The sequence below is a fragment of the Fukomys damarensis genome, unplaced genomic scaffold (genome assembly GCF_012274545.1).
Source record: "Fukomys damarensis isolate Sample0158 unplaced genomic scaffold, DMR_v1.0_HiC HiC_scaffold_7, whole genome shotgun sequence".
Lineage (NCBI taxonomy): Eukaryota > Metazoa > Chordata > Mammalia > Rodentia > Bathyergidae > Fukomys > Fukomys damarensis.
In genome coordinates, this window is record NW_022900919.1 from 18,942,209 (window position 1) to 18,965,110 (window position 22,902).

At 52.2% G+C, this 22,902-nt stretch overlaps 2 protein-coding genes across 11 annotated transcripts in view; one reads left to right on the plus strand and one right to left on the minus strand.

The window, feature by feature from the left end:
- The window catches only part of Fanci (FA complementation group I), a 59,938-nt gene extending 53,353 nt beyond the window's left edge, over window positions 1-6,585 (plus strand). For 4 of the 9 annotated variants that reach the window (XM_010621055.2, XM_010621056.2, XM_010621054.2 and 1 more), the window contains 5 exons: window positions 152-211; window positions 4,131-4,199; window positions 5,249-5,344; window positions 5,622-5,756; window positions 6,476-6,584. In XM_010621055.2, coding sequence (XP_010619357.1) covers window positions 152-211; window positions 4,131-4,199; window positions 5,249-5,344; window positions 5,622-5,756; window positions 6,476-6,565 — 450 coding nt within the window. In that variant the 3' untranslated portion in view covers window positions 6,566-6,584. Of the gene's footprint in view, window positions 1-151; window positions 212-4,130; window positions 4,200-5,248; window positions 5,345-5,621; window positions 5,757-6,475 lie in introns of all 9 variants that reach the window. The other 5 variants (XM_010621057.1, XM_010621059.1, XM_010621058.2 and 2 more) reach the window with 5 other exon arrangements.
- Window positions 6,586-6,783: 198 nt separating this feature from the next.
- On the minus strand, window positions 6,784-22,789 carry Polg (DNA polymerase gamma, catalytic subunit). Of its 2 annotated transcripts, XM_010621049.3 has the most exons (23): window positions 22,639-22,786; window positions 21,184-21,959; window positions 18,375-18,570; window positions 17,072-17,236; window positions 16,828-16,974; window positions 16,593-16,672; window positions 15,747-15,929; window positions 15,518-15,669; window positions 15,228-15,354; window positions 14,255-14,476; window positions 12,962-13,082; window positions 12,734-12,820; window positions 12,319-12,426; window positions 11,687-11,847; window positions 11,066-11,119; window positions 10,862-10,979; window positions 10,301-10,436; window positions 9,959-10,205; window positions 8,774-8,896; window positions 8,494-8,662; window positions 8,158-8,366; window positions 7,375-7,535; window positions 6,784-6,878 (listed from the first exon to the last, which is right to left on the minus strand). In XM_010621049.3, exons 2-23 carry the CDS (start codon window positions 21,798-21,800, stop codon window positions 6,802-6,804), a joined length of 3,660 nt encoding a protein of 1,219 aa, XP_010619351.1. In that variant the 5' UTR covers window positions 21,801-21,959; window positions 22,639-22,786; the 3' UTR covers window positions 6,784-6,801. The 2 variants fall into 2 exon arrangements, with proteins under 2 accessions (XP_010619351.1, XP_010619354.1); XM_010621052.3 differs by lacking the exons at window positions 6,784-6,878; window positions 7,375-7,535 and having other exon boundaries at window positions 8,280-8,366; window positions 8,774-8,808; window positions 22,639-22,789.
- Window positions 22,790-22,902: the final 113 nt, after the last annotated feature.

The window sequence follows — 22,902 nt, forward strand, 5'->3', positions numbered from 1 at the left end:
TAAAGGCACAGAATCCCAATGATGAATGTAATTGTATTGTATACCTAGATTGTACCAATAAACTCAAAAAAAAAAAAAAGAATGGCTTTTCTAAGAATGGGAGAGCATTTTATTACTACAGTTGCATTGATTTCCTCATCCTCTGCTGCAGGTAAAGCTGTCTGGTTCTCATCTGACTCCCCTGTGTTACTCCTACATTTCTTATGTACAGGTAAGTGAGTTAAGGCAGTACTAAAGTCTATCGTCAAAAAAGACGCTTTAGGGGCTGGGGATTTAGCTCAGTGGTTCCACCGCCTGCCTTGCAAGCACAAGGACCCAAGTTTGATCCTTGGTACCAAAAAAAAAAAAAAAAAAAAACAAAACAAAACAAAACTTGTTTGCAGGGGGCAGCTTGGTCACCAGGCTTGAGTTTATACAGTTTTTTCTCTACTTAACATAAGTCAGAAGTGCCCATCTGAGACTAAGCCAGCACATGAAGACTTTGTGAGGTTTTTTATTCATACCAAGGAAATCATTTTGATTTAGAGAAAGAAAACATTTGATACGTTTGCATTTGGAACAGGAAAGGAATAAGCTTGGCTTTGACTCTGTGACTTAGTAACTGAAAGTCCATGCCATCAGGCACCCTTTCAGTGTGAGTACCTGTGGCAGCAACCACATGAAGAAGGCTGGGGTCTAGTGGCTAAGAGCAGCAGTACCCTCTGGGGATGCAGAGGGTTACAGCTTCTATCATTTGCCTTGCCCGTCCCCCCTTTTAATAAAGGAAAAATTTCTCAGAGTTTGGAGAAATTTAAGTGTCATATGGTCTGTATTTTAACCTCCTGTACTGTTTGCTTAAATCAGTTTCAGCCTTACTGCTCTTGACCAGATATTATGTTGGACCAGATAATTCTTTGCTGTAGGGCCTATTCTGTGCATTTTAGGATGTTTACCAGTGTCCTGGACCTCTACATACCAGACACTAGTAGGAGACAACCAAAATTGTCCAGAAATACGCAGTGACCTCACAGGGCAAAATCACCCTTGGCTGAGACGTACTGTCTCCTAAGGTTACTTACTTTTTCTGTGTAATAAATGTACTCAGGGCTGTCATTTATCTTTAGAGAATGAGAGAGAATGGTTCACTAAGTGTCAGTTGCAGCCAAGATCCTGGAACTGTTTGTTAAAGTAATGGACTATGACCATTTTGACGATGATGCTTCACTTGAACGCTGCCCCACGTCATTATAGGCCTGACACCCTCCTGTGGGCGGCTTGCTCTCCTCCCTTGAGAGTCAGTGGCCCAGTGGCCTGTAGTCTGGCTTCAGCAAGGCGTCCCAGTACCATGCAGACATGGAGGCACTCTGCAACTCTGCCTCTGTGTCAGGAATGCATCATCCAATTTCTGGCCGGTTTATAACCTCCTCCCATTAAGCTTTCACTTCAGTGCTTTCTTTTTATCGTCCAAATGCTGGCAGCCATGCTTTGTCAAGCTCCGTGCCTGTAAATTTTCATGTGTTTGCCATTCTGTCAGATCTGCTGTCTGTACAGGATATAACCCTCTATTTCTTTATTGGGGTTTTGAGCTCCTAGTCTCCCAAGTTTTACTGATGTTTATAAGCCTGCATTTCAAAGTATCCTACAGAGGGGCCAGGGATTTAGCTCAGTGGCACCTTGCCTGTCTCGCAAGCATAAGATCCTGAGTTTGATCCGCGGTACCAAAACAAAACAAAAAAACACCAAAGTATCCTATAGAGATTGAGACAGTTCTCAGAAACTTAGATTTCGTACCACATTCCTTGTCTTAAAGACTCACTGTGCCTATTAGCATATTAAAGGTCCTGAGAGTTCTAACAGTATATCCAATGGTAGTTTCTGAACAAATTTGAGAACTTAAAAAAGTTACTGTTGGGTAGAATAGTGTTCCATACAATTCAGCTTGGTTAAACACTGCTGTTAGGCCATGTTTAGCAAGCTTGTTATAATCCAGATGGCACTGTTTCTGTTCATGAGTTAGAACAACTTACAGAGAGCCCTTGCCTTGTGCCTATGTGGTTCAGTTCTCATTCACCCTTATGTGCTTTTCGATCAGTATTTAGCCTTGTATTAAGAGTGGTTAATTGAAACGTCCAAGAACAGACAGCTACTAAGGCACAGCTGAGACTTGCCCCACTAGTTTGGCTGTACACTAGGGATCTGAAGACATTCTGTACAGGACCAAAGAGTAAATGTTTTAGGTTTTGTGGGTCATGGACTCTGTGAAATAGTCATAGACAAGTATACAAGTAAGTGAACATGGCATGGCTGGGTTGCAGTGAAAATTTCTTTTTAAAAACAGATGAAGGGGCCAGAGATTTGACTCAGTGGCTCCACTGCCTGCCTTGCAAGTGCAAGGGCCTGCATTCAATCCCTGGTACCAAAAAAAAAAAAAAAAATCAAAACCAGATGAAGGCTGGGGTGTACCACAGTGGTGGTACAGCACTTGCCTAGCCCTGGGTTCAATCCTCAGTACCACCAATAAAAAGGTTAGGGGCTGGATTTGTCCTTTGGACTGTAGTTTGCCAACCTCCCGCTTACCACCTTGAGTGCCACTGAAGAATTATTTGCTATTTGTATGCATGTAAAATGTTGGAGAACTGTGATTTTTGTGTTTCTGACTCCATTCTCATACATTTTCGTCTTTGAAGCCCCAGATATCTTGGAGGTTCTGGGTTTTTTTTCTTAAATTATACAAAAATCGGCTTCCTGTATCCCCTGGGCATCATCTTCCTTCTATGTCTATGTTTGCCTTAATACCTACTGGCAATGCAAGCCAGGGTTTTTCTCTCTCTCTGTTTGATCTACTTAATGAGTGACCCTGGGCAACAGCCTGTCTCCATTAATTCAAGCTCTTATGTAAGAATGGGGATCACACTTGCCCCATCTTTCAGAGCGATAATTCTCTCATTGTGACCACCACCGCCACCGCCACCGCCACACACACACTGCCTTAGTTGAACAGTTGTTGGGAAAAAAACACTGAAAATCACTGCACCAAAGCCTTTACCATACTTCCAGGAATGCAAACCTTCAGTGATGTTATGTTCTCTTTTGGCTCTACTACCCTTTTCTGGGCCTTTTTGTTTTCCAGTTTTTTCGCTTGGCTCCCATTTTTAGTACATCCTGTGTCAGCAGGGATGGGCAGTAGACAGGGTTACATTCCGGGAGTCTCAGCAGGGTCCCATGCCAGATGACAGCTCACTTCCGGACAGTCAATGAGGTCTGCCTGCAGCTGCTTTCCTTCCCCTCCCTCCCTCCCTCTCTACCTTCCTGCCAGCCCCTTCAGAGTTTCTGCTGTTCCTTATTTTCCAAAACAGCATATGGAACAAGCCTCCTGCTGCTCCTGCTTCCAGCTGCATATAGCTTCTCTGCACTTTCAGGTCATTGCTTTGGGTGGCCTTTTGGTTTCTGTTGTGGCATTTCTAGGTAGGGGTTGGACCACAGCTTCTTGCATGTTGGACAAGTGTTCTACAACTGAGCTCCATCCCCAACCCGTGATCTTTTTTTCTTTCTTACTGCTGTGGAACATGGCATGTTCCTTTCCTAGAAGGTATGAAAAACCCTTTGAGGTAAAAGCTTCCTGTGTTTCATATACCTTCAAGTTGGGTGTTTTTTTCCCTCAAGTCTCTACAGTGCAGTCAAGCATTCATATGGCCCTTTATACCCTGCTTGCACATGATAATCACACTGCACCAAAAACATCTGAGATTGTCTCTAATTAGAAAATATATGGCCTGTGAAACAGCTTCTCGTGTATGGAGCTCCTTTAGCCATCAGCCCAGCGACAAAATACCTGCACTGCTATCACCTTGACAGCCCCCACTTCAACTGTCCTTTGGCATCTCATCAGTCCCTTGGCTGAACCAGGACAGCAATGGCTGTCCTGCCCTCAATTTCTGTGTATTAACTCTAAGAGCAACAGATCTACCTAACCATGAAACAGAAACATCTGAGGATTACAAAGCATCACAAAATTTTTCTCACCTTCCAGCATCTGCTGCACAGAAAATCCTCACCCAGCTGTGATCCCCATGGTCTGTGGTAATTACTACTAGCCTCTTAACTACAGAAAAAACATTTAGAAATAAGACAATGTATTTCTATTTCTTTAGAATAAAAGTAGCGATGTGAAATACACAGGAGAAAAGAAAAAGGAGAAAACTGCTGTCACCACAGCCATGGTAAGCTACTGACACTTTCTAAAATATAGCTGCCAGTCTTTAGTTCTTCATTAAAACTGTTTTTAGGAAAAGCTACTGAGTGCAGAAGACTCTCCCTATAGGACAGGATCTATAAGAATTGATGGGGATGCAGGAAAGTGAGTGCTTCTCTGGCAAAGGGAAAAATTAGTGCAGCCTCTGTAGGGGACAATTTGGCAGTAACTACTGACGGCAGCAGTTCCACTTTTAGGGCATAGAAACTATAAAGGCCTGTATATAGGAGGTTATCATCCAGAATGGCACCCTAATGAAACTCTCAGAACATTAACATAGCCTCAGAGTGGGATACATGAAGTCTGGTAAAATAAGTTGTACTACATTTATATGGTTGGATTCTGCAGTCATGAAAAAATGAGAATCTGAACATTCAGTTACAGAATTATTTCCAAGACAATTTTTTAAAAGATGAGAAGAGCCCAGGGATTTGGCTCAGTGGTTTTGCCATTTGTCTTGCAAGTGCAAGGACCTGAGTTCGATCCCTGGTACCGACACCCCAAAAAAGATGAGAAGATACAGGGCCAGGGATGTAGTTCTGTGGTTCTGCTGCCTGCCTCGCAAATGCAAGGACCTGAGTTCGATCCCCAGTTCCAAAAAAAGGCAAGATGAGAAGATAAAATTTCAAATGGAGGGCAAAAACATACAATCCCTGCAGTAAAAACTCATGTGCAGAATACAAAAAGGAAAGAGGAAATGCCAGCCTGGACTCATTATTTTAAAAACAAAGTCAGAGGCAGCTAAATTTCTGCAGATGACCCTGCCCATTAGTCCCTCTCTAGAGAACAAATGCTTAGGAATTAATTACAAATAGGACAATGTCTCAGTGCATCCTCTATTGGCATTTATGATCCTTCGAGATTTAGCTGCCAAGATCCTACTGGTAATATAAGTAAAATTACATTTCGTTATGAAATAGTCCAGTTTTCCCCCAAAAGCCATGTGCAGTTCTTCTCTACCGGAAAGTTTCCAAAAGCATGGAAATGGAAATGTAAGTCTTACATTCTTTCCCTTAGGCCAGAGTTCTTCGAGAAACCAAGCCAATCCCTAATCTCATCTTTGCCATAGAACAGTATGAAAAATTTCTCATCCAGCTTTCTAAAAAGTCCAAGGTAAACACCCTATTATTTGTTCCCATTCCCCTACTCTGTTGAGGGGATCTGGCAAATGGAACCAGCACAGCTTCAGTGGGAAAAAAGTCAGACTACAATGCATTCCTGTTTCTTTGCTGTTTCTGATTAGACAGCCTGAACTCTAGCATCATGGTGGGAAGCTGATGGGAAAGCAGGTCAAGGGAGGGGAACGGAAGGGCCTGTGAGCGACGCTGAGGTGGTGCCAGCTGCCCCAGCAGACCTGTGAGTTATGTTCCTGTGCTTGCAATCCATCCAGGTGAACCTGATGCAGCATATGAAGCTCAGCACCTCCCGAGACTTCAAGATCAAAGGAAACATCCTGGACATGGTTCTCAAAGAGGATGGGGAGGAGGGAGACGAAGAGGTCAGTGCCACTCCTGCCCTGAGCATGGTAAGCCCTACTCACGCCTCCTGGCTGCTTGGGAGCAGCCAGATTACAGGGAGGGCAGCATCAACGGCCAGGGAAAGGGCGGAGAAGTGATGAAAGAGGAAAACAAAGGATGCTCAAGGGAAAGGTTCACAGTCCTGTGATGTCTTGACTGTAGGCATTTCTAGAAATAGTAACCAGTATCTTGTCCTGGAGCCTCTTGTTTCCTTCCTCCATTCTTCTGGCTCAGTAACCAGGTTCCACCCTTCCCCATGCTCTTGGGATGAACACTGAATACTGCGGGTAGGGCTTTTGCCACTTCATCCCTCTGCTTTGTCTCCTGTCCGACCAGGTACAGCACCACACACCCACCCATCACTACAGCATTCTGAAAACAGAGCCAAGGGTTTCCTTACCTCCGGGACATAACATTTTTATCTCAGGTTTAAGATAAAAGTAACAAATCAGTGCCCTACTCCCATTTCACAATGGAAGGTTCACATAAAACCCCATGGAGTTCTGGCTTCTCTAAAGCTTTGAGCCTGCATTCTTCAGATTATCACACTCCAGGCCCTTTCCCTATTTGGTATTTGAGTTCAGGAGGGCCATGTCCTAAGGGAAGTGGCCCTCAATGCTGTACTTTGGAACTCCCCCATCACTTCAACATAATTACCTGTGAGTGGGGAAGGGACAGAAGAGACAGTAAAGAAATTCATTGTTTTGTTTTATTTCCACTGCCCTAGAGCAGCTTTATCGCTCTCCCTTCTAGGGCACTGCATCAGAGCACAGGGAACAGAACCAAGAACCAGCCAAGAAGAAAAGAAAACAATTAAATGCCTGAGTTAATGTGAACTTTGGGGCTTCTGCTTCCTTTGTATCGCTGAGCAGCGGTGCCCCTTGTCCTGAAGTCCTCGCTGATGTTGGCACCTTAGTTCTGAACCCACTGCACTCAAACTGCACCTTCATTCAGGAGTCATCTTAGGTTCTCTTCGGAACCGTGGCTGAATTCAGGAGCCTGCGCCGCCCAGATGAAGCTCCACGGGAGCAAATACAGGGCTTCCAGGCGGAGCTACGGGCCAGGCTGGCTTTGCTTTTCCAAGGAGCCTTTGGTGAGTTCGATTATCTGGTAAATATCCAGTGCTTCTCCTGAAAGACAGCGCACACTGGTCAGGAGGCTTCCTGAAGAATTACAAGTGAGAGCTCAGAAGTTGGAGGATAACAAACTAAAATTTAAGAAAAAGAGTGCATAGAAGGGTTGAGAACCATTTGCAGGAATGGTAATGTTAACGTGGATTTGTTTTCTATTTTGTATAAAGTTCATCTTAGCTTATTTTCTTCTAAAACCTGTTGTTCTGGTTTTACTTGTTTGACATAACAGTGCACTTTGATTTACATAATAAATACTCTTTAAACATTTCTGGTGTGTCTGAAGATGGTGCAAATGGAACATTTAAAGGTCTGGAGCCCCCTGGAAACAGACCTCCCTTTGTGATTCAAACATCACATTCACTGGGGACCAAAGGTACCTCATAAACAAATAGCTCATACAGCATGAGGTGAGATTTCTTCTTTGGGGCCCCAGGCTTCCTGCTGCCTCCCACCTCCCACTCTGCAAGTGTGAGAACAGATATATTGTGCTCACCCTGTGGAATCCCGTATCTCCTCTCCATCCCAGTTGGGTTGGAGGGGGTTTTACAATCCATGGTCACTTCCTTCCTGAGGCACCGGTCGATATCGACCGCACTGAAAAAGGCGACTGACTGGGGCAAATCATTCAGACCCAGCTTGTAGGCAAACATGCACCTGAAAGAGACCAGTCTCCTGTCATGGCCATGCCCTGCTGTGCACATGAGCCCTTGCTCAGGACCCAATGCACCTGGAGTAGGGTCAGAACTGCCTTCCCACAGCCCCGCACTCCTGCTAATGCTGAGGTGCATGCAGGGACCTGGGGCACGCTTCCGGTGTGGCACACTTCACTGGTAGAAAAAGATAACCAGTTTGATTTACTGTACTGGGCCAGCATTGAGAAAGAAAATACAAGTTAATGTAAAACACTCTTTAAATCACACTTGTGTTTCCCCATTAACAGTGTTTTCTAAAACATTTTCCTATGAATTGAGAAGAGTCTTTGGTCATCTGATTTTGCAGAACAGAAAGGTGGGAGTTCCTAGGGGAGCGGTCTGAGCTAGTCACCGGGACCACTGCCCTAACCTTGGCCCATTTCAGTTGCCTAGTATGGCTTTACAACCTTTTCAAGCCCAACAAATCTTAAAGTCCATGTCAGTTTTTTTAGAACTTCCATGAACTTCTAATTTTAAAACAACTGACACATTTCTGGGTTGACCAGAAACTCAGGACTGCTTGGCGAAGCCAGAGGGGTCTTCCCAAGCCCTGCACAGGAGCGTGCAGCTGTGGGCTCACGCACCTGGTCAGGAGGTTGGTGATCTGCAAGGCCAGGGCAGCACGGTAGCGATCCTCCTCCCGCACCAGGTAGCGAACCTCATCGTGGATGCTGATGCAGAAGCGGCCATCGATGGCAAACTCCTCAAACAGCCACTTCATGGCCACCAGCATGAGGTGCAAGTAGTCCACGGCGGAGCTCTGTACCACCCAGTTCACTCGGCTCGTCATAAACTGGGGGGCCGGGCAGGTGGTGAGATGGGCTCTTCCACATGGTGGGCAGTGCTGGGGTCCGGTGAGGCCCACCAGGAGCCCGGCCGCCCTGTGCCCACCTCTGCCTGCCCCCAGGGTAGCAAGATACCTGCTCCTGGACAGTCGAGGGCTCCAGGGCACGGCTGATGCGGCAGCCGAGCACCGGGGTTTGTGGTGTGTCTGACATGGCGATGCTCTCCAGCTTGTTGAACATTTCCGACTCTGTGCCCCCCCTCCATGCTCGCTCAGCAGCCACCTCCCACTTCTTCCTGCGTGACCTGGGGGACCAGACAGGCGGGCTTTGTCTTCATCAGAGCTAAAACCCAGAGCAGCCCAGTTTTGGGGGGCACTGTGTACACCCCTCCCTTCACTCCAAACAAGGTTCTTACTTCCTTGTAGCCTCCCTCTGGATCTTGCGCAAGTCCTGCAGGGAAACCCAGCCATCCTCAGTCCTGTCCACAGGGAGGGCCAACTGTTGCACCAGCCACTCGCCCTCTTCTGTCAGCCGATACCTGGGGGGTAGTGTGCCCTGGGGGTCAGGCTGCTCCCTCACAAGCTGGACTTCAGGGGAGGAAACAGCTCAAGAGGCTAAGTGACATGCTCGGGCCATGAACTAGGAAGAGCCCAGACAGGAACTCAGGCTATGGTAGCCCTGAGCCTGGGCTACGCCGCGGGAGCCCAAGGAAAGACTCCCAACATGAGCCATCACTGTTCTTACTGTCCCAGGGGGACACAGCTAGCACTTCAGGTGGGAGCAGAGTGAGGGTGGGTACCCCTGGGTGGGAGAAGGCACCTAGAGAGCCTAAACTGGCTCACCCTTTGTTCCTCCTGCTTCCCTCCAGCCTGCAGACCCCTAAGGCTCAACAGCTGTGTGTCACCTGCTTACAGAGGATCAAGGCTTGCCCACCATCTGGGCTGTGGTCTGGGACTCTGATGCCTTCCAAGGTCTCCACAACTGAGGCCCAGCCTCCTTTGTCATCACTGCCCTTGCCTCCACTGGCAAACCCACCAGGGCGTGCCTCAGCCAGCACCTGTGCGCTCCGGACAAGGCTCGCTCCCCTACCTGTTCCAACCATCATGACCCCGCTTGTGGTTTCCTTAGTGTTTAGTCTTACATAAGTGGTATTTCCAGTTAGCTAATCAAAGGGCACACACTATTCCCCTACAGGTGAAACTTCCACCTCTCCTCCCTGGCTTGCAGGCCCTGAGTGTGCAGTGTGTAGTACTATCAGGAAATAAACCTGAGAGGCGGCCAATAAACTAGAACCCGCTCAGTCCACACTCCAGTCTCCCATACTGCTCTCCTGTCAACCGTCTCATACCTGCTTGCTCTAGCTCCTGTGGGCATCTGACTCTATAAGACCCCCATGTGACTGTGTATGCTGTGTAAACAGAGTTGTGGATGTTCTATCTGAAGTACAGCTTTACCCTGTGAGGAAAAACACTCCACACACAAGCCACCCGCAGCTAGATCAGAGGTTTGGAGAGCACGCCCAGGTGGTGGGCAAGAGAAAAGGGGAGCACAGAGCAGGCCTGAGGTCCTGGGGGCTAACACGGGCAGGGAGGGCCCTCACCAGCGCAGGCCTTTGGTGACAGCGTACATCTGCTGGGCCTTCTCGGACGCCTCCCGCTTTGTGAGCCGGTGGTTGAACTGCATTAGCAAGCGCTCAGCAAAGGGCTGCCCAGCCCCGTAGATGCGGCCGTAGTTGAAGACCTTGGCATGCTCTCGGCTGATGCCTGCAGTGGAGGCCGTCTTACTGTGAAGATCAGTGCCGCTGCTTTTCTTGCCCTGTAACGTCATCCACCCAAAGGCCGTGCAGCCTGGAGAACAGGGAGGAGAAAGCTAAGATGATCTGCCCAGCACTAGGCTTGTTGGGCTGGGCTGCCTTCCTCGGCCCGGCGTGGCTCCAGCTCACCGTGGATGCCAGCGAAGTGGGCGTCTCCGAGCACCGCTGCAATCCACAGCTCCTGGGAGTCCACATCAGCACCCACAAGGACATAGCCAGGCGGGGCCTGCACCATGGCTTTCAGTTCACTGCCTACACGGTCTGGCTGCAGGAAGAGAGATGTCAGGCCCAGCCAGACACCGAAGTGAGAGGACTGCTCCTGCGGTTCCCGGGGCCAGACCTGACCAAGGACTAGGGCCTTATATGAGGGGGTGGGCGGTTTTAGGGAAGGCCAGACAGCACTGCCCCAGGCTCCAGTTTCAGGCCTGGCATCCTCAGCAACAGGCCAGCAATGAGGGCTCCACACCACCTCCTCTTCGTGGCCTCATCTGAATTCCATGACAGCTGTGGCTACTGTACCTGCCACTGCCAGCAAGAGCAGGCACCAGACACATCTGCTGAAGGAATGCATGGGGTCCTGCCTAAACCCGACCTCAGGTTCCTTCTCATGCTCCTTGCTAAATTCCGAGGCCCTCTGAAATCCAGACCTGGGGAGGAAGAACTGGGGCAGTGCAGAAAGAGGACACATACCCGGGCATTGCTGGCAGTGAGCCACGTAGGCTCCACGGCCCGGCGGGTGATGGTGCCAGCAGTCACCACCTGGGGCAGGATGGCCCCATAGCGGCCTTCCTCATCATAGCTCAGGTGCCTGGGACAGGGCAGAGAGATCAGCAGCTTGAGATGGCCCTAGGATTCTTCATTCAGCTATCCCCACGACCACCCAGAGGGCCATACCTGGTCACAGCACGGGGCAGAGCTGACCTGGGCAGCCACACTACCATCTGGGAGCTGTAGGGACAGACAGGCTGCAGCTCAGGCACAGCCATGGGGAGCACAATCCACTCATGCTCCACCACAGCCCGCACCAGCTCAGCTCAGGGCCACCAGGACCCCTCGCTGCCTGGCTCAGCCAAAGCCTGGGACTACAAGACACCGACCAGAAATGTGGGCCATCCAGGGATAGGCCAGGCCTCTGCAGTGCTTCTGCCCCTTGCCAGGGAATCCATAAAGCCCTCCTGGCCCTCCTATCCCCAGGCCAGACTGCCCCACCTATCAGGCCCCCGCTGTTTGAGGAGTGAGCCTGTAACTTTCAAGACAGGCCTACCTGCCATTCCCACTCTACAGGGCTCCACGCCCAGTCTTCCAGAGCTGACAGGCTGTCAGTCCTCCAGGACCCTGAGCTGCACCCTGCAGCTCTGGTTGTTAAACCAAGGGGTTCAGCCAGAACTGGGAGGGCCAATCAAGATCCTCCAATGTCCCTCCGTGGTGGCTGAGGCTGTCGGGGTGGGAAGCGGGGTGGGGGTGGGGTGTCCCAGGGCTGCAGAAACCTGAGTCTGCCCTCCCACAGTGGCCCACCTGATACGTTTATGGGCGTTCCTCCAAAAAGAGATCATTTTATTGATTTCCAGGGCACGGGGCCCACTGGCACCTCCTGGGCCAGCCTGCAGAGTGCCATCCTCCATCTTGGGCAGGAAGTCCTTGGCAAAGGGGCTGCCCACATTAAAGCTGTTACCATCCTGGAGGAGGCAAAGGAAACTGCGGCTGGAGGCAGGTTGGGGAGCCCCTGGGTCCTCCCCAAAAGAGCCTAGAATCTCAAGCACTTGGGGACAACACCCTCTGCCTCTCTCTCTCTTTCTCGCTCTCCCCACCTCTCCCACTCACTCTCACACATGTGCATGCACTGAGAGACACAGACACAAGCAAACCCTGCTCCTGTCATAATAACACCATTCGGCTGACAAGACCTATCCTGCACGCGATGTGGTGCCAGACACTTGCCAGTCCCGTCACCTAATTCCACCTCCATGGCCCTCGCCATCCAAATGTTCCAGTGAAGAAAAGCCCAAGTTCAGAGAGATGACAACACTCTGCTACCTCAGTCATTCCCGAGGAAAGGACAGCCTCCTAATCTGAGTCACTCTGGAGGCCTGCTGTGGGCCTGGCGCACGGTGAGGATGCCAGGGGACAGGCGGGAACTGCACACACACCTTATGAGGCAGCTTGAAAAACCAGCAGCCAGGGATGTTCACATCGTTGTAGGGTCCATTGCCATGGTGATACGTGGGCTGGCTGCCTTCGGGGCCACTAGCAGCAGTCTGTGGGGCCACACATCTAGATCATGCCCTGCTCCAACACCTGCGTTCAGCAAGGGCCGGGGGTGGGGGTAGGAAAAGGGCCCGAAACTGGGAGCAGGTAAGCTAGGAAGCAACAGCAAAGCATGAGGTCTCAGGCTTTCTCTTCGGCCTCCTAACACAGGCGGAGCCCCCAGGGTGGGTGCGGGGAGGACAGCATCTCCACCCCTCTCCCAGACCTAGGGGCTGTGGTGGGGAAGAGCTACACGGGCATGAGTGAGCCCCTGCTGCCCAGGACCCACCCAGAGACCCTGGGCTGAGGCCCGCTCACCAGTGCTAGGGGAAAAGCTGGCCCTGCAGCGAGTAGGTTCTCCACATTGGTCTCGGCCTCCGGGTCTAAGCAGCCCAGCTCTTCAACCTGGAAAGGCCCAGGGAACAGAGTAAGGCAGGGGCTCACAGCCCCATACCCACCAACCCTTCCCTGTGGTACCTGACCGGCCCAGGCCAGGCTTCGGTCCAAAGACTTTGGTCCAGAGCTCAGGACAGAGCCTGTACTCACTGTCTGCCACATGGCACTGCTGTCGGTGAGCAAGAACTCCTCGGCCAAGCCTGCTGCCTGGGGCTGTAGCTGCTGCTTCCCCTGTTCCACACAGCGCTTCTGGTACAGTGACTCGATGGCTCTGGCAGAGAACAGCAGCAGCAGTCTGAGTACTGGAGGCCACTCTGCGGGCCTCCCACAATCCCCTTTGACCAGTCCCCAGGATCTGCTCTGAGCCACAAGTGACAGGGCTTCCCCTGCATTTTTTTTTTTTTAAATTTTATTTTTGTACCCGGGATTGAACTCAGGTCCTTGCACTTAAGAGGCAGGTGGTGGAACTGCTGAGCTAAATCCCCAGTCCATCCCCTGCTTTTTAGACAGGGAGTAATAAACTGAAAATGGCCCAGCACACTGTACACCAGGTTCCTGGGCACAGAGCAGTGAAAGTCAGGACTCAAGGGCCCAGCTCGAGCTGGCTCCTGCACACTTAACCATGAGGGACTCAAAGGAACAAGGCCCAACTCAGCTCCTTTTGTGCAAAGGCCTCTGATCTGTGAAGCCAGGATCCTTAATTCTAGACTGTTTCAAGTACCATGGCTGTCCTCCACCTGCCTGTCAAAATCTCAGGGTTGCAATGATGGCAAACCTTTTAGGGACAAGTGCCCAAACTGCAACAAAACCCACTCAATTATCACAAAGTGCTAACACTGTAATTAAACCTGAATACGGAGATTTTTTTTAAAAAATCATACATTAACATCTTTTGTCTTAAAAAACAAATTAACATGTGTGCCATAGGTTCACCACTCCTGGATTACGGTCTCAAGCACAACTAATTTCCACAGGCCTGCTGTAAACTATAAAACGGGGGTACCAGGTGTACCTCAGAGTGCTTGCCTAGCATGCACAAAGCAGGGAGTCCTGGGTTTGGTCCCCAGCACTACAAAAAAACCAATGAAATGGGGGTAACCATTCTATACCACAAGGCTGCTTGGGGAACTGACAAGGTGAGCCCTGCTAGTTAATACAGTGCTAGGCACATAATTAGGACTCAAAATATGTCTGGGGAAAAAGTCCTTCTCCCTGCCACTTCCAACAGCCCTCCCCGCTCTGCATGGGCCTTCATCCCCACTCTGATGCCTCAGAGTCCCCACATGTGGGCAGGGAGGCCCATGGGTTCAGGGAAGTCATAAAAAAAAGAACTAGAACCCAGACTTCTGGACCCCAGCTCTTCCCACCAGCCTGAGCTGACCTTGTTTCCCCGGATCTCTAACCTCTAGCCCCTTCCTCCCCAGAGCCCAGCCCGAGCCATACCTGTAGGGGCAGGCCACCCCGGCCGACTCTGGCACCTCAGCCAGGTTGTCCCGACGCCCAGGCACCAGGTAGCCCCAGCCATGGTGCTCTGAGTAGTGCAGGGGAAAGCCATCCCACGTCATCGCCATGAGTTTAGGTGTGACCCGCATCTGCAGGCTGAGGAGGCTGGGGCCCGGGGTCCACGCTGGGTCATCTAGCCTGGGGCAGAGCTTCCGGTACCACCTAACCCCACCAGGAGAAAAAGCACGTCTTCATGACACAGCCAACCACTCTCCAAGGCCCAGAGGCTTTCTGGTGACCCAGGCGTACGTGTCACCGTCACCTCCTTTGGGATACTTCGATCAGACCCCTGTGGAATCTCCTAGAATGGCTGTCTCTAAAGGAAACACTACGTTAGCCCAATGGGACTAGGGAAAACTCAGGATCCCCAAATCCCCCATACCCTCCACACAAAGGGAACAGATCTGCTTCCTTGCTACTCTGAGCCACCAGGTCCTCCCGAGCTGTCTGCAAGAGAGGCCAGCAGGTGCCAGGCACTCACTCTCAGGGCTGTGCAGGACCAAGTTGGCACCCTGCTCCTCACTCTGGCGGCTTTTTCCTCAGCTCTGCCACTCTGAGGCTCAGACGAAGGTCCCTGCCCTAGGAACCTCCCTTCTCAGAGCTCAGAACCACTCACTCTGCGTCTTACGGGCACCTGTAGCTGCGCTGTCTGCATGGTTGCACCTCCCAGGGAGACAAGAGCTACTGGAAGGGACTCCTGGAGCTCCATCTGCGCCCAGGCAGCTGTCACACACCTGTGGCACAGCAGGTGTTCAGAGCTCTGCACCTGATGAGTGAGCTGGTGGGACTGGTAAGAGCAGGAGCAAATGAATGGCAGCAAACACACATGTTGCCTGCATGCAGGAGCCCTAACAAGGGGTCTTGTGGGACAGTGCAAGGGTAGCCTCTGGATATGCTGGCATACGAGGCTCACCTGGGGTGTCCAGGAAGGTGCTGGGGCCGCTTGGGCAGGAGCTCTGTGGTGGCCTTCAGCTTCTGCAAGCAGGCACGGGCTGTGACATTTTGCCGAAACTCCTCTTCCTCGCTGGGGGGGCCAGGGTCTGTGCAGGGCCAGGGACAGTCAGGGCCGGGAGGAAGGACTCTCAGGAAGACTACCCAGGTTAGTCCTCTCCAAAAGGCTGGAGTGACCTGTTCCAAAGGCCCCCTGGGCCCTAGGACTGTCCCAGGCACCACCCTGCCCTATCTCCCACCCATGCTCCCCACCTTCCTGGTCCATGGGATCCCCAGGGGCCCCAGGCCCCTCGGTGGGCAACTTGCTGGCTGTGACTGGCTCCTTCTTCACCTTCTTTGCCTTCTTCTGCTTAAACTCTTGCAGGTCCCACTCCAGGTCCCAGAGCCAGGGGTCTTCCTTGTACCTGCACAGCCAGGATGGGGCTAAGACTGACAAACACCAGGCCTCCTGCCTGCCTGTCCCCACCCAGAGCCTGGGTACCTCTCTCCTGAGAGCAGCTGGCAGGCATCATTGGCCAGGTCCATCAGCGACTTTTTCATCTCCCGCTGCAGCTCCTCATAGGTGCTCTGCGCCTCCGCTAGGTAACGCTCCCAATTCTGGTTGACCGGCAAGTAGGAGACCCCCATCTCCAGCATGCCGGCCAGAGTCACTGGGTGAGGGCACCTTAAGGACAAACACCATCACTGCCTTATGTGACCATGAGAGATAAGGCTTTGGCCCAATATCTGAGCCAGTTTGACAAGTTCACCCCAACCAGCCCCATGGCACAGCTCTGAAGTCAGATGGGCATAAATCCCAGCTCAGCTAATACCCAGCCCTGTATCAGCTCCCTCATCTGTCACACAGAAATAAGCTATCATCTTCAGCCTAGAGTGGGAATCACAGATCACAGAAGTAAGAGTAGCCACCCTCTGCTGTGTGACCACACACACCGCAATTCGAAGCTGAGGAGTTAAGCATGTCTGCATGTCTCCACAACAGGAACACTGAGGCCCACAGAAACCAAGAAACTTGCCCAAGTCAAGTGAGCGAAATAAGACAGTCAGGCTTGGGCCAGATCTGGCTGGTGCTCATGGCTCACTAGTAAACCTCAGCCCTCAGCTCAGGATCTGGGTACAGAGATGTTTAACAAACCAGGACCAGTCACACAAGACACAGCACAATCCAGAGTCCAGGGATCCATGGACACTGTCAGACAGAGGAGCTCTGTTCTTTCTGCACAGACAGGCTAGGCTAAGTCCCCAGCCTGAGCAAGAACCGACACCACCTGATTCCAACTACCAGGACTCACTGACCCCCAGGGATCCCACACAGCCTCCCCCTCACCTCTCCAAGAAGAGCGGCATCTGCTGCTGGAAAACCTCATAGGTGGCCCACACGTCCTGGGCACAGTACCGCATCAGGTCCTGGCACAAGGTGACAGGAAGGCTGTGGGTGGGCAGGCACCCACTACCACCACCAGGTCTCAGGGTCTGGCCCAGCAGCTACACCTCCCCATGCTCAGCTGCAGCTCTGCCTGCCACAGCCCACACCCCTGGTAAGCTCCCGGCCGACACTATACCTGGAAGTTCTCCTGGATGTCCTTCATGCTGCCCTTGACGAATAGCTCACGGGCCTCCTTCTCCAAGGGAGGTCCCCCCACATAGAGGCTGTGCACATCCGCTAGGTTGTTGACACTGCTAATGTCCACCCAATCCCAGCAGGAGATCTGGGGACCACAGCAAGGGAATGGCAGGTCAGCTTGGTCAGTGGACAGCCAGGTGGGCTAGTCTGAAGCCTCCTACCCATCCCCTGAGGGCTCTCACCTCTGGGCCACTGGCTTTGCCTAGGGACTTCTGGCCTCGTTGTGTAGGGTGCTGGGCCTTGTGCTTGCCCTGCTTGGTGGCCATCCACAGACTTCGCTGGAAGCTGCTCAGCCCTGAGATGGCCATGTGCATGCTCATGGTATCCAGAAAGCGCATGCGAGAGCCCTGGAATGGAGGGTAGGCTATAGGCAAGGGGCTAGGCGGCCACTGCTGCAGTGGTCCTGAACCCAGTCCCACCTCAGTTCTTCATAAGGCCTCCCCTCCTGGCACAAAGCCACCGCAGCAACACAGAATCTTCATGCTTGCTTGGGTCAGCCCTAAGCCTAAAGAGCCTGCCCTAGGGCCCACACCCTACCCTTGGAGGTACAGGCCTGGTTCAGTCCCAGTTTCCAGCAGCAGATACAAGCAACCTGGGCACACAGTGGCCAAACAAGACCTTCGGAGCTACTAGTGCAGCCCCCAGGCCCAGCCCTGTTACTCACAAGCACCCAGGCTAAGGGTGAGCTCCCCTGTTCTGCCTCTCTCCTAGGGCTGTTGTGAAGACAATGAAAAAGAGCATTTCAGAAAGGGGAAGGTAAGAGGACATAAAAAGAATTAAAACAGGGCTGCGGATTTAGCTCAGTGGTGCCACGCCCGCTTGCAAGCATAAGGTCCTGAGTTCAATCCCTGGTACCATAAAAAAAAAAATTAAATTAAAATTAAAATGTGTTATTATGTAGATGTACCTACTCCCAACAATTGATGTAATCATCATGTACTGCAAACATGTACTAATACAAATTATAAAAAAAAAAACCTGGGCCGAGAATTTAGCTCAGTGGCACCATGCCTGCCTTGCAAGTGCAAGGTTCTGAGTTCGATCCCTAGTACTGCAAAATAAAACAAAGAACAAACTATCATCACTGCATTCCAGGCATGGTTCTGAGTGTCTGATATGTATGCATGTTCAAACCCTCCTAAAAATCTGCCAAGGGAGTTTCTATCAGCTCTCTTTTATCAAAAGGAAACTGAGGCTTAGACAGGTTCAGGAGCTCACCATGCACATCTATGGCTGAGGCAGGGTGTGGGGCAAGGCTAAGGCTCAGAGTCCCCCAAAGTTTTATGCTAAGCTCTAAAGTGCCACCATTACTCTGTGACAACTCCAGTGCTGCCCCAGGCTGGGGACAGAGACCATGCAGAGCCGGTCCCCAGGAGACCCTGCAGCTGCTGCATTGGATGGAGACAGTGGCCATAGAAGCAATGGCTTCCTGACCCTACTGGGGGTCCTGCCCACCATGTAAAGAACTGCGTTCCCCAGCCTTACCTGGATCCGGTACTGCTCCCTGATATGGGCCCGATCAAAGCAAACGTTGTGCCCCACCACCAACTGCTCCCACCAATCCTGCTGGGTGGAGCTGCTGGCACCAGAAGGGACCTCTAGTGGAATGAGGTCAGCCGGCGACAGCTGGCTGGTCCAAGAGTAACGCTCTTCCACCAGCCGCCGGCTGCACCAGGAATACCTGAGGGAGGGCAGAGCAGGCGGCTGAGCGTGGAGGCATGGCACATCCACTCTCCATCACCCACTGCACAACTACCACCACATGCCAGGTCCTGCACTAGCAGCTGGGGACACAAGGAAGACCCAGGGATGCTGCTCACCCTTGGAGGTGGCAGTACATCATGGGGAGGGATCACCAAGCTGCTCTGCTTTCAAACCCCCAGACAGCAATGGTGCCCAGTACCACGACATGGGGTGCCACGCGCAGGTGTTTGGGTCTGGGTCATCCAAATATTTCTAGGGCCCATGCTGAGTCTGCATTGGGTGTTTTACAAATATGATCAATAACACCTCATGTCTAAGCACAAATCAGCCAGGGTTCAAAGTGCTAGTAAAGGAGACAGGCAATAATAACAGAACCTAAAGTGAAGATTTTTCTTTTTTAATTCAAAGTGGCAAAAAACAAAAAAATGACAAATGCTGCACACACATAGAGGATGAATCACCTGACGGCTGCAAAGATTCTGAAGGACAAAGAGCAAATCATGCACCTCACAGAAGCAACCCCCTCATGAGAGCAGGAGAGGCGGGGATGGGAGATGCATGCATAGGTGCCAGTGGGAGTGGGGAGGATGAGCACTGCCCACAGGGCCTGACACCAAGCAGGGAAAGACTGCGATCTGCTTGAGACCCACAGGCGGGGTGCGGGGGTGGCCACTGATTATCCCTCAGGTCAAGGCCCACTCTGCATCCGTGAGTGGCCAGGCCACATGTGTGGACCCCACAGCTGTGGAGGACCTCTCTGCACTCTGATGGAAAGGGGGATGGGAGATTTGCCCCCTGTGACACTAAATGGTTTATTTGGAAGAAAGGTTCCTAGTTTCAAACCCAGCAAAATCTAACTCAGACTCTGAACAGTGGACTCAAGCTGAAGTTATACCAGCACGTCAAAGCCCCTAAAAACGATGCTGAAGAAAAGACTAAAGAACACCAAATATTTGAGGCTTTGGTGACAAAGAGGGAATTTAGATATAATAAAAAGCCATACTGGGGTCAAGACACAGGCCTGCAGCTGTGCATGAAGTCATCTTATAAACTTATTCATGATTTTTAAGAAAAGCCAAAACACACACACCTCAGATAAGATTAAGATGAGCTGGAATCCATGCCATTAACCCTACAGTTTCCCTGCAACTATCCAGCAAATGTGGGGGCACCAAGTGACACTCCCCTCACCAGCAGGAGGCTCAGAACTACTCAGCCGCCCCACAGCTTCAGGAACTGTGGGCCAGTCAGCTACCTAATGTCACACAGCCATGGGACAGGGGCATGCTAGGACTACAAGTGGACAGCTGTGGGGCGCCATCTGGCACCCACCCTACTCCCCCACCAGCACGAGCCCTGTCCTCAACAATGACTTCCGCCCTCAGGCAGCCTTGAGCAGTGGCAAGAATGGAATGAGAATGAGGACAGAATGGGAAGGACAGGAAGAGAAAGAAGAAGAAAGAAGTTAAGGAGAGAAGGAGGAGGAAGAGAAAAGGGAATTTTCAGTAAACTGGCCAAAAAGGACCAACAGATCAAAAAAGCAATCTTTCTTGTCACTAGTTTCCTCATTTTCTTTCAGCCACCAAAACCTACTTATCTTTTCAAATGATGGCCGGTATTTCCCTTTATTTGACCATCAAGTTACATAATAAGCACTGTGATTCTTATTATAACTGGAACTAAATCAATCCAAAATCATCCAGTTTTGCTCTTTTCAGCCATTAATGCCTACCTTATCTATTTAGCCATGCTTTCACCATTTTCAACTGCATATATAACATTTCGCAGCTTTCTTTACAAAGATGGAGCTTCCAATAGGAATAAAGAAACTGCCAACTTTTTTTGCTGGCCATGCCTGAAAGCATTAAGGTTGTAAATAGTATTTTAATCCTGGAATGAAGAATAAAAAAGGGGAGAAACAGTACTGCCATCATTGTTGGAAAAAGAAACTTGGGTAGCACTTAGAAAGTTACTTAAAAAGCAGAGAAAGAGACTGGATATACACCTGTTTGGGACCAAAATGCCCACTTGAGAAACTGCGGGAAGGATGTGTCTCAGCTGGGGGTGGTCAAGGGCACGCCACCTCTAGGGGCATCTGGAGATTGTGGACGGGATTTGCTTTGGCACTTATGGGGAAGCTGGGGGTGCTAAACATCTTATACCGCCTGGACAGCCCCACAAAAGGGAGATTCCTCCTGCCCACAATAACCAACAGCATACTCTAACAGAAACACAGTGCCAGTGTCTTCTCAGACTAAATTCTCCTGAAGCTATTAGGGGAGGGGGTGGAGGAGCCAAATCTTGGTCATCTCAAGTGGTCCCCCAGGAGCTCTCAAGTACAACACACTGTATGAGTATCTGAATGGTCCTATCTCCACCTAACATTCCCTTGGGTGTTTGTTTACTGCCTGCATCTTCCCACCAGAAAGTAAGCCCCACAGAAGCAGGGGGAAGCCTGCTTATTTCACTACACCAGAAGTTCCCAGATGAGCACCAGCACATAGAGGGAGCTCAGTAGATTCACTCAACCAAACCTTTAAGCTGGGCCCCCTACTCAAGCTAACCTCCCTTGCCCCTGTCCCCTACTTACCAGGCCGAGGGGGATATGGCCACCGCCAACGTGGGGCAAGTTCCCTCTGCCAAGCAGACCTCCACGTCGAACACCAGGGCCCGCTCCTCGGGGATGGCCACGGGTACGGCCTCCCCCTCGGGGCCGTACCGCGTCCAGCCCTCCGCCCAGGCCCAGCTCTGGGGCTGCGGGGGCAGCTGGGCCTGCAGCAGCAAGTTGGCCGCCTCCAGGTAAGGCAAGCTCTGCTTCTGGGCCAGGAGGCGGAAGTGCTGGTCCAGGTTGCCCCCGTAGAGCGGCGGCAGGCGCAACTCCACGTCTGGCAAGGGCGTGGCCGGCTGGCCCCAGAGCCCGTGCCTCCGCAAGTGCTCTATGCTGCGGCGCACGGCGGCCTCGTCCAGCTTCTGTCCTCCGCACCCGAAGATTTGCTCGTGCAGCCCTCTGGAGAGCATCTGGATGTGCAAGGGGTTGTGCCGCAGCTGCCCGCCCTCTGAGGATGGCCCTTGCGACTGCTGCGACCGCAGCTGCCCGTCGCTGGGGACGGGGCCGTGGCCGGAGCTGGAGGCCCAGCGACCCATTACTGGAACTGGCCCTGGCCCGATGGTGACGCCGGCCACCTTCTTCCAGAGCAGGCGGCTCATGGTTAGTGCAGGGAGCTCCCCGCTGGGAGTCAGGACACCTGGCCTTGGGCTCCAGCTTGGCTGCGTTTACAGGCTGAGAGACTCGGGGAGAGACTCGTCCTGTCTCTGTTTTCCAGGCAGTAAAGTGCGGCTGACCATGCCTGCCTTCCTCCCACAACCCTACAGGAGATAGATGACACAGGCGTTATCACACGTGTGGTGTGTTGAATTAACAGCCATCGTTCCTTGACCATTTTACCACATCCCAGGCCCTGTGTCAGGCAAATTGATCACGTTTTCTGTTAAACCTCAAACCTTGGAAAATCCCCAAGTTCCCCCCTGGGAGACAGGTCCACACAAGCTCCCCAGCAAATCGGGGAGCTGCAGTGGGGTTTCCGGAGAAGCAAGAGGCGGGCTTGGTTCCCAGATATGGCTTTTCCCAGCTGCGTGACCTTGGGCAAGCTCCTTAGGCCCCAACAGCCTATTCTGCAAAATGGGGTTATAGGACCTCCCTGTCACCAGGGACTGCAGTCGGGGACAGAGGGCGCACACATCGCGCGGCCCTGCCCTCCCCCGGAAAGAGATCGACAGATGGCAACTGCCATCGTCGCGGCCGCCGCGGCCCCAGGGGCCTAGCGTGGAAAGGTGCGGCCCCTGGATTCGAACCCTCCAGCAGCCGCCCTGCCCAGAACCCCCACCCGCACCCTGGGGTCCGCACCCAGTACTGGCACTGGCCGCCGCCCCGCTCCCCTCCTAGAGAGGGAGGGACCGTGCAGCCGCCCAGGGACCGACCGCACCCCGCCGAGCCCGCAGGAAACCTCGCTCGGCCCTCTGCTCCCCAGTCCGAGACGCCCCTGACCCTCGGCGGAGACGTGAAACCCCTCTCCGCGCGGCCTACGCAGCCTCGGGCTGGCGTGGGGGACAGAGCCGAGCTGTCCGCTTCGCTGGCAGCCGCGACTTCCCGTCGGCGCACCCAGAGTCCCGCTGCTGCCCGGGAGGAGGGCGGAGACGCCCCATGCGACCAATAAGAGGGTCGAGAATGGAGTGGCCCGCACGCGGGGGGTACCGGGGGACTTCCGGGCTGGCGCTCCCTGCGGAACGCCGGGCACCGGGACTCGACCCC

Coding starts and splice junctions, on each gene's coding strand:
- Polg (XM_010621049.3), bottom strand. CDS start 21,800: ATGAGCCGCCTGCTCTGGAAGAAGGTGGCCGGCGTCACCATCGGGCCA. Junction 16,673..16,827: donor ACATCCAGGAGAACTTCCAG/GTATAGTGTCGG, acceptor ACCTTGTGCCAG/GACCTGATGCGGTACTGTGC. Junction 12,427..12,733: donor CAGCTTTTCCCCTAGCACTG/GTGAGCGGGCCT, acceptor GTGGCCCCACAG/ACTGCTGCTAGTGGCCCCGA.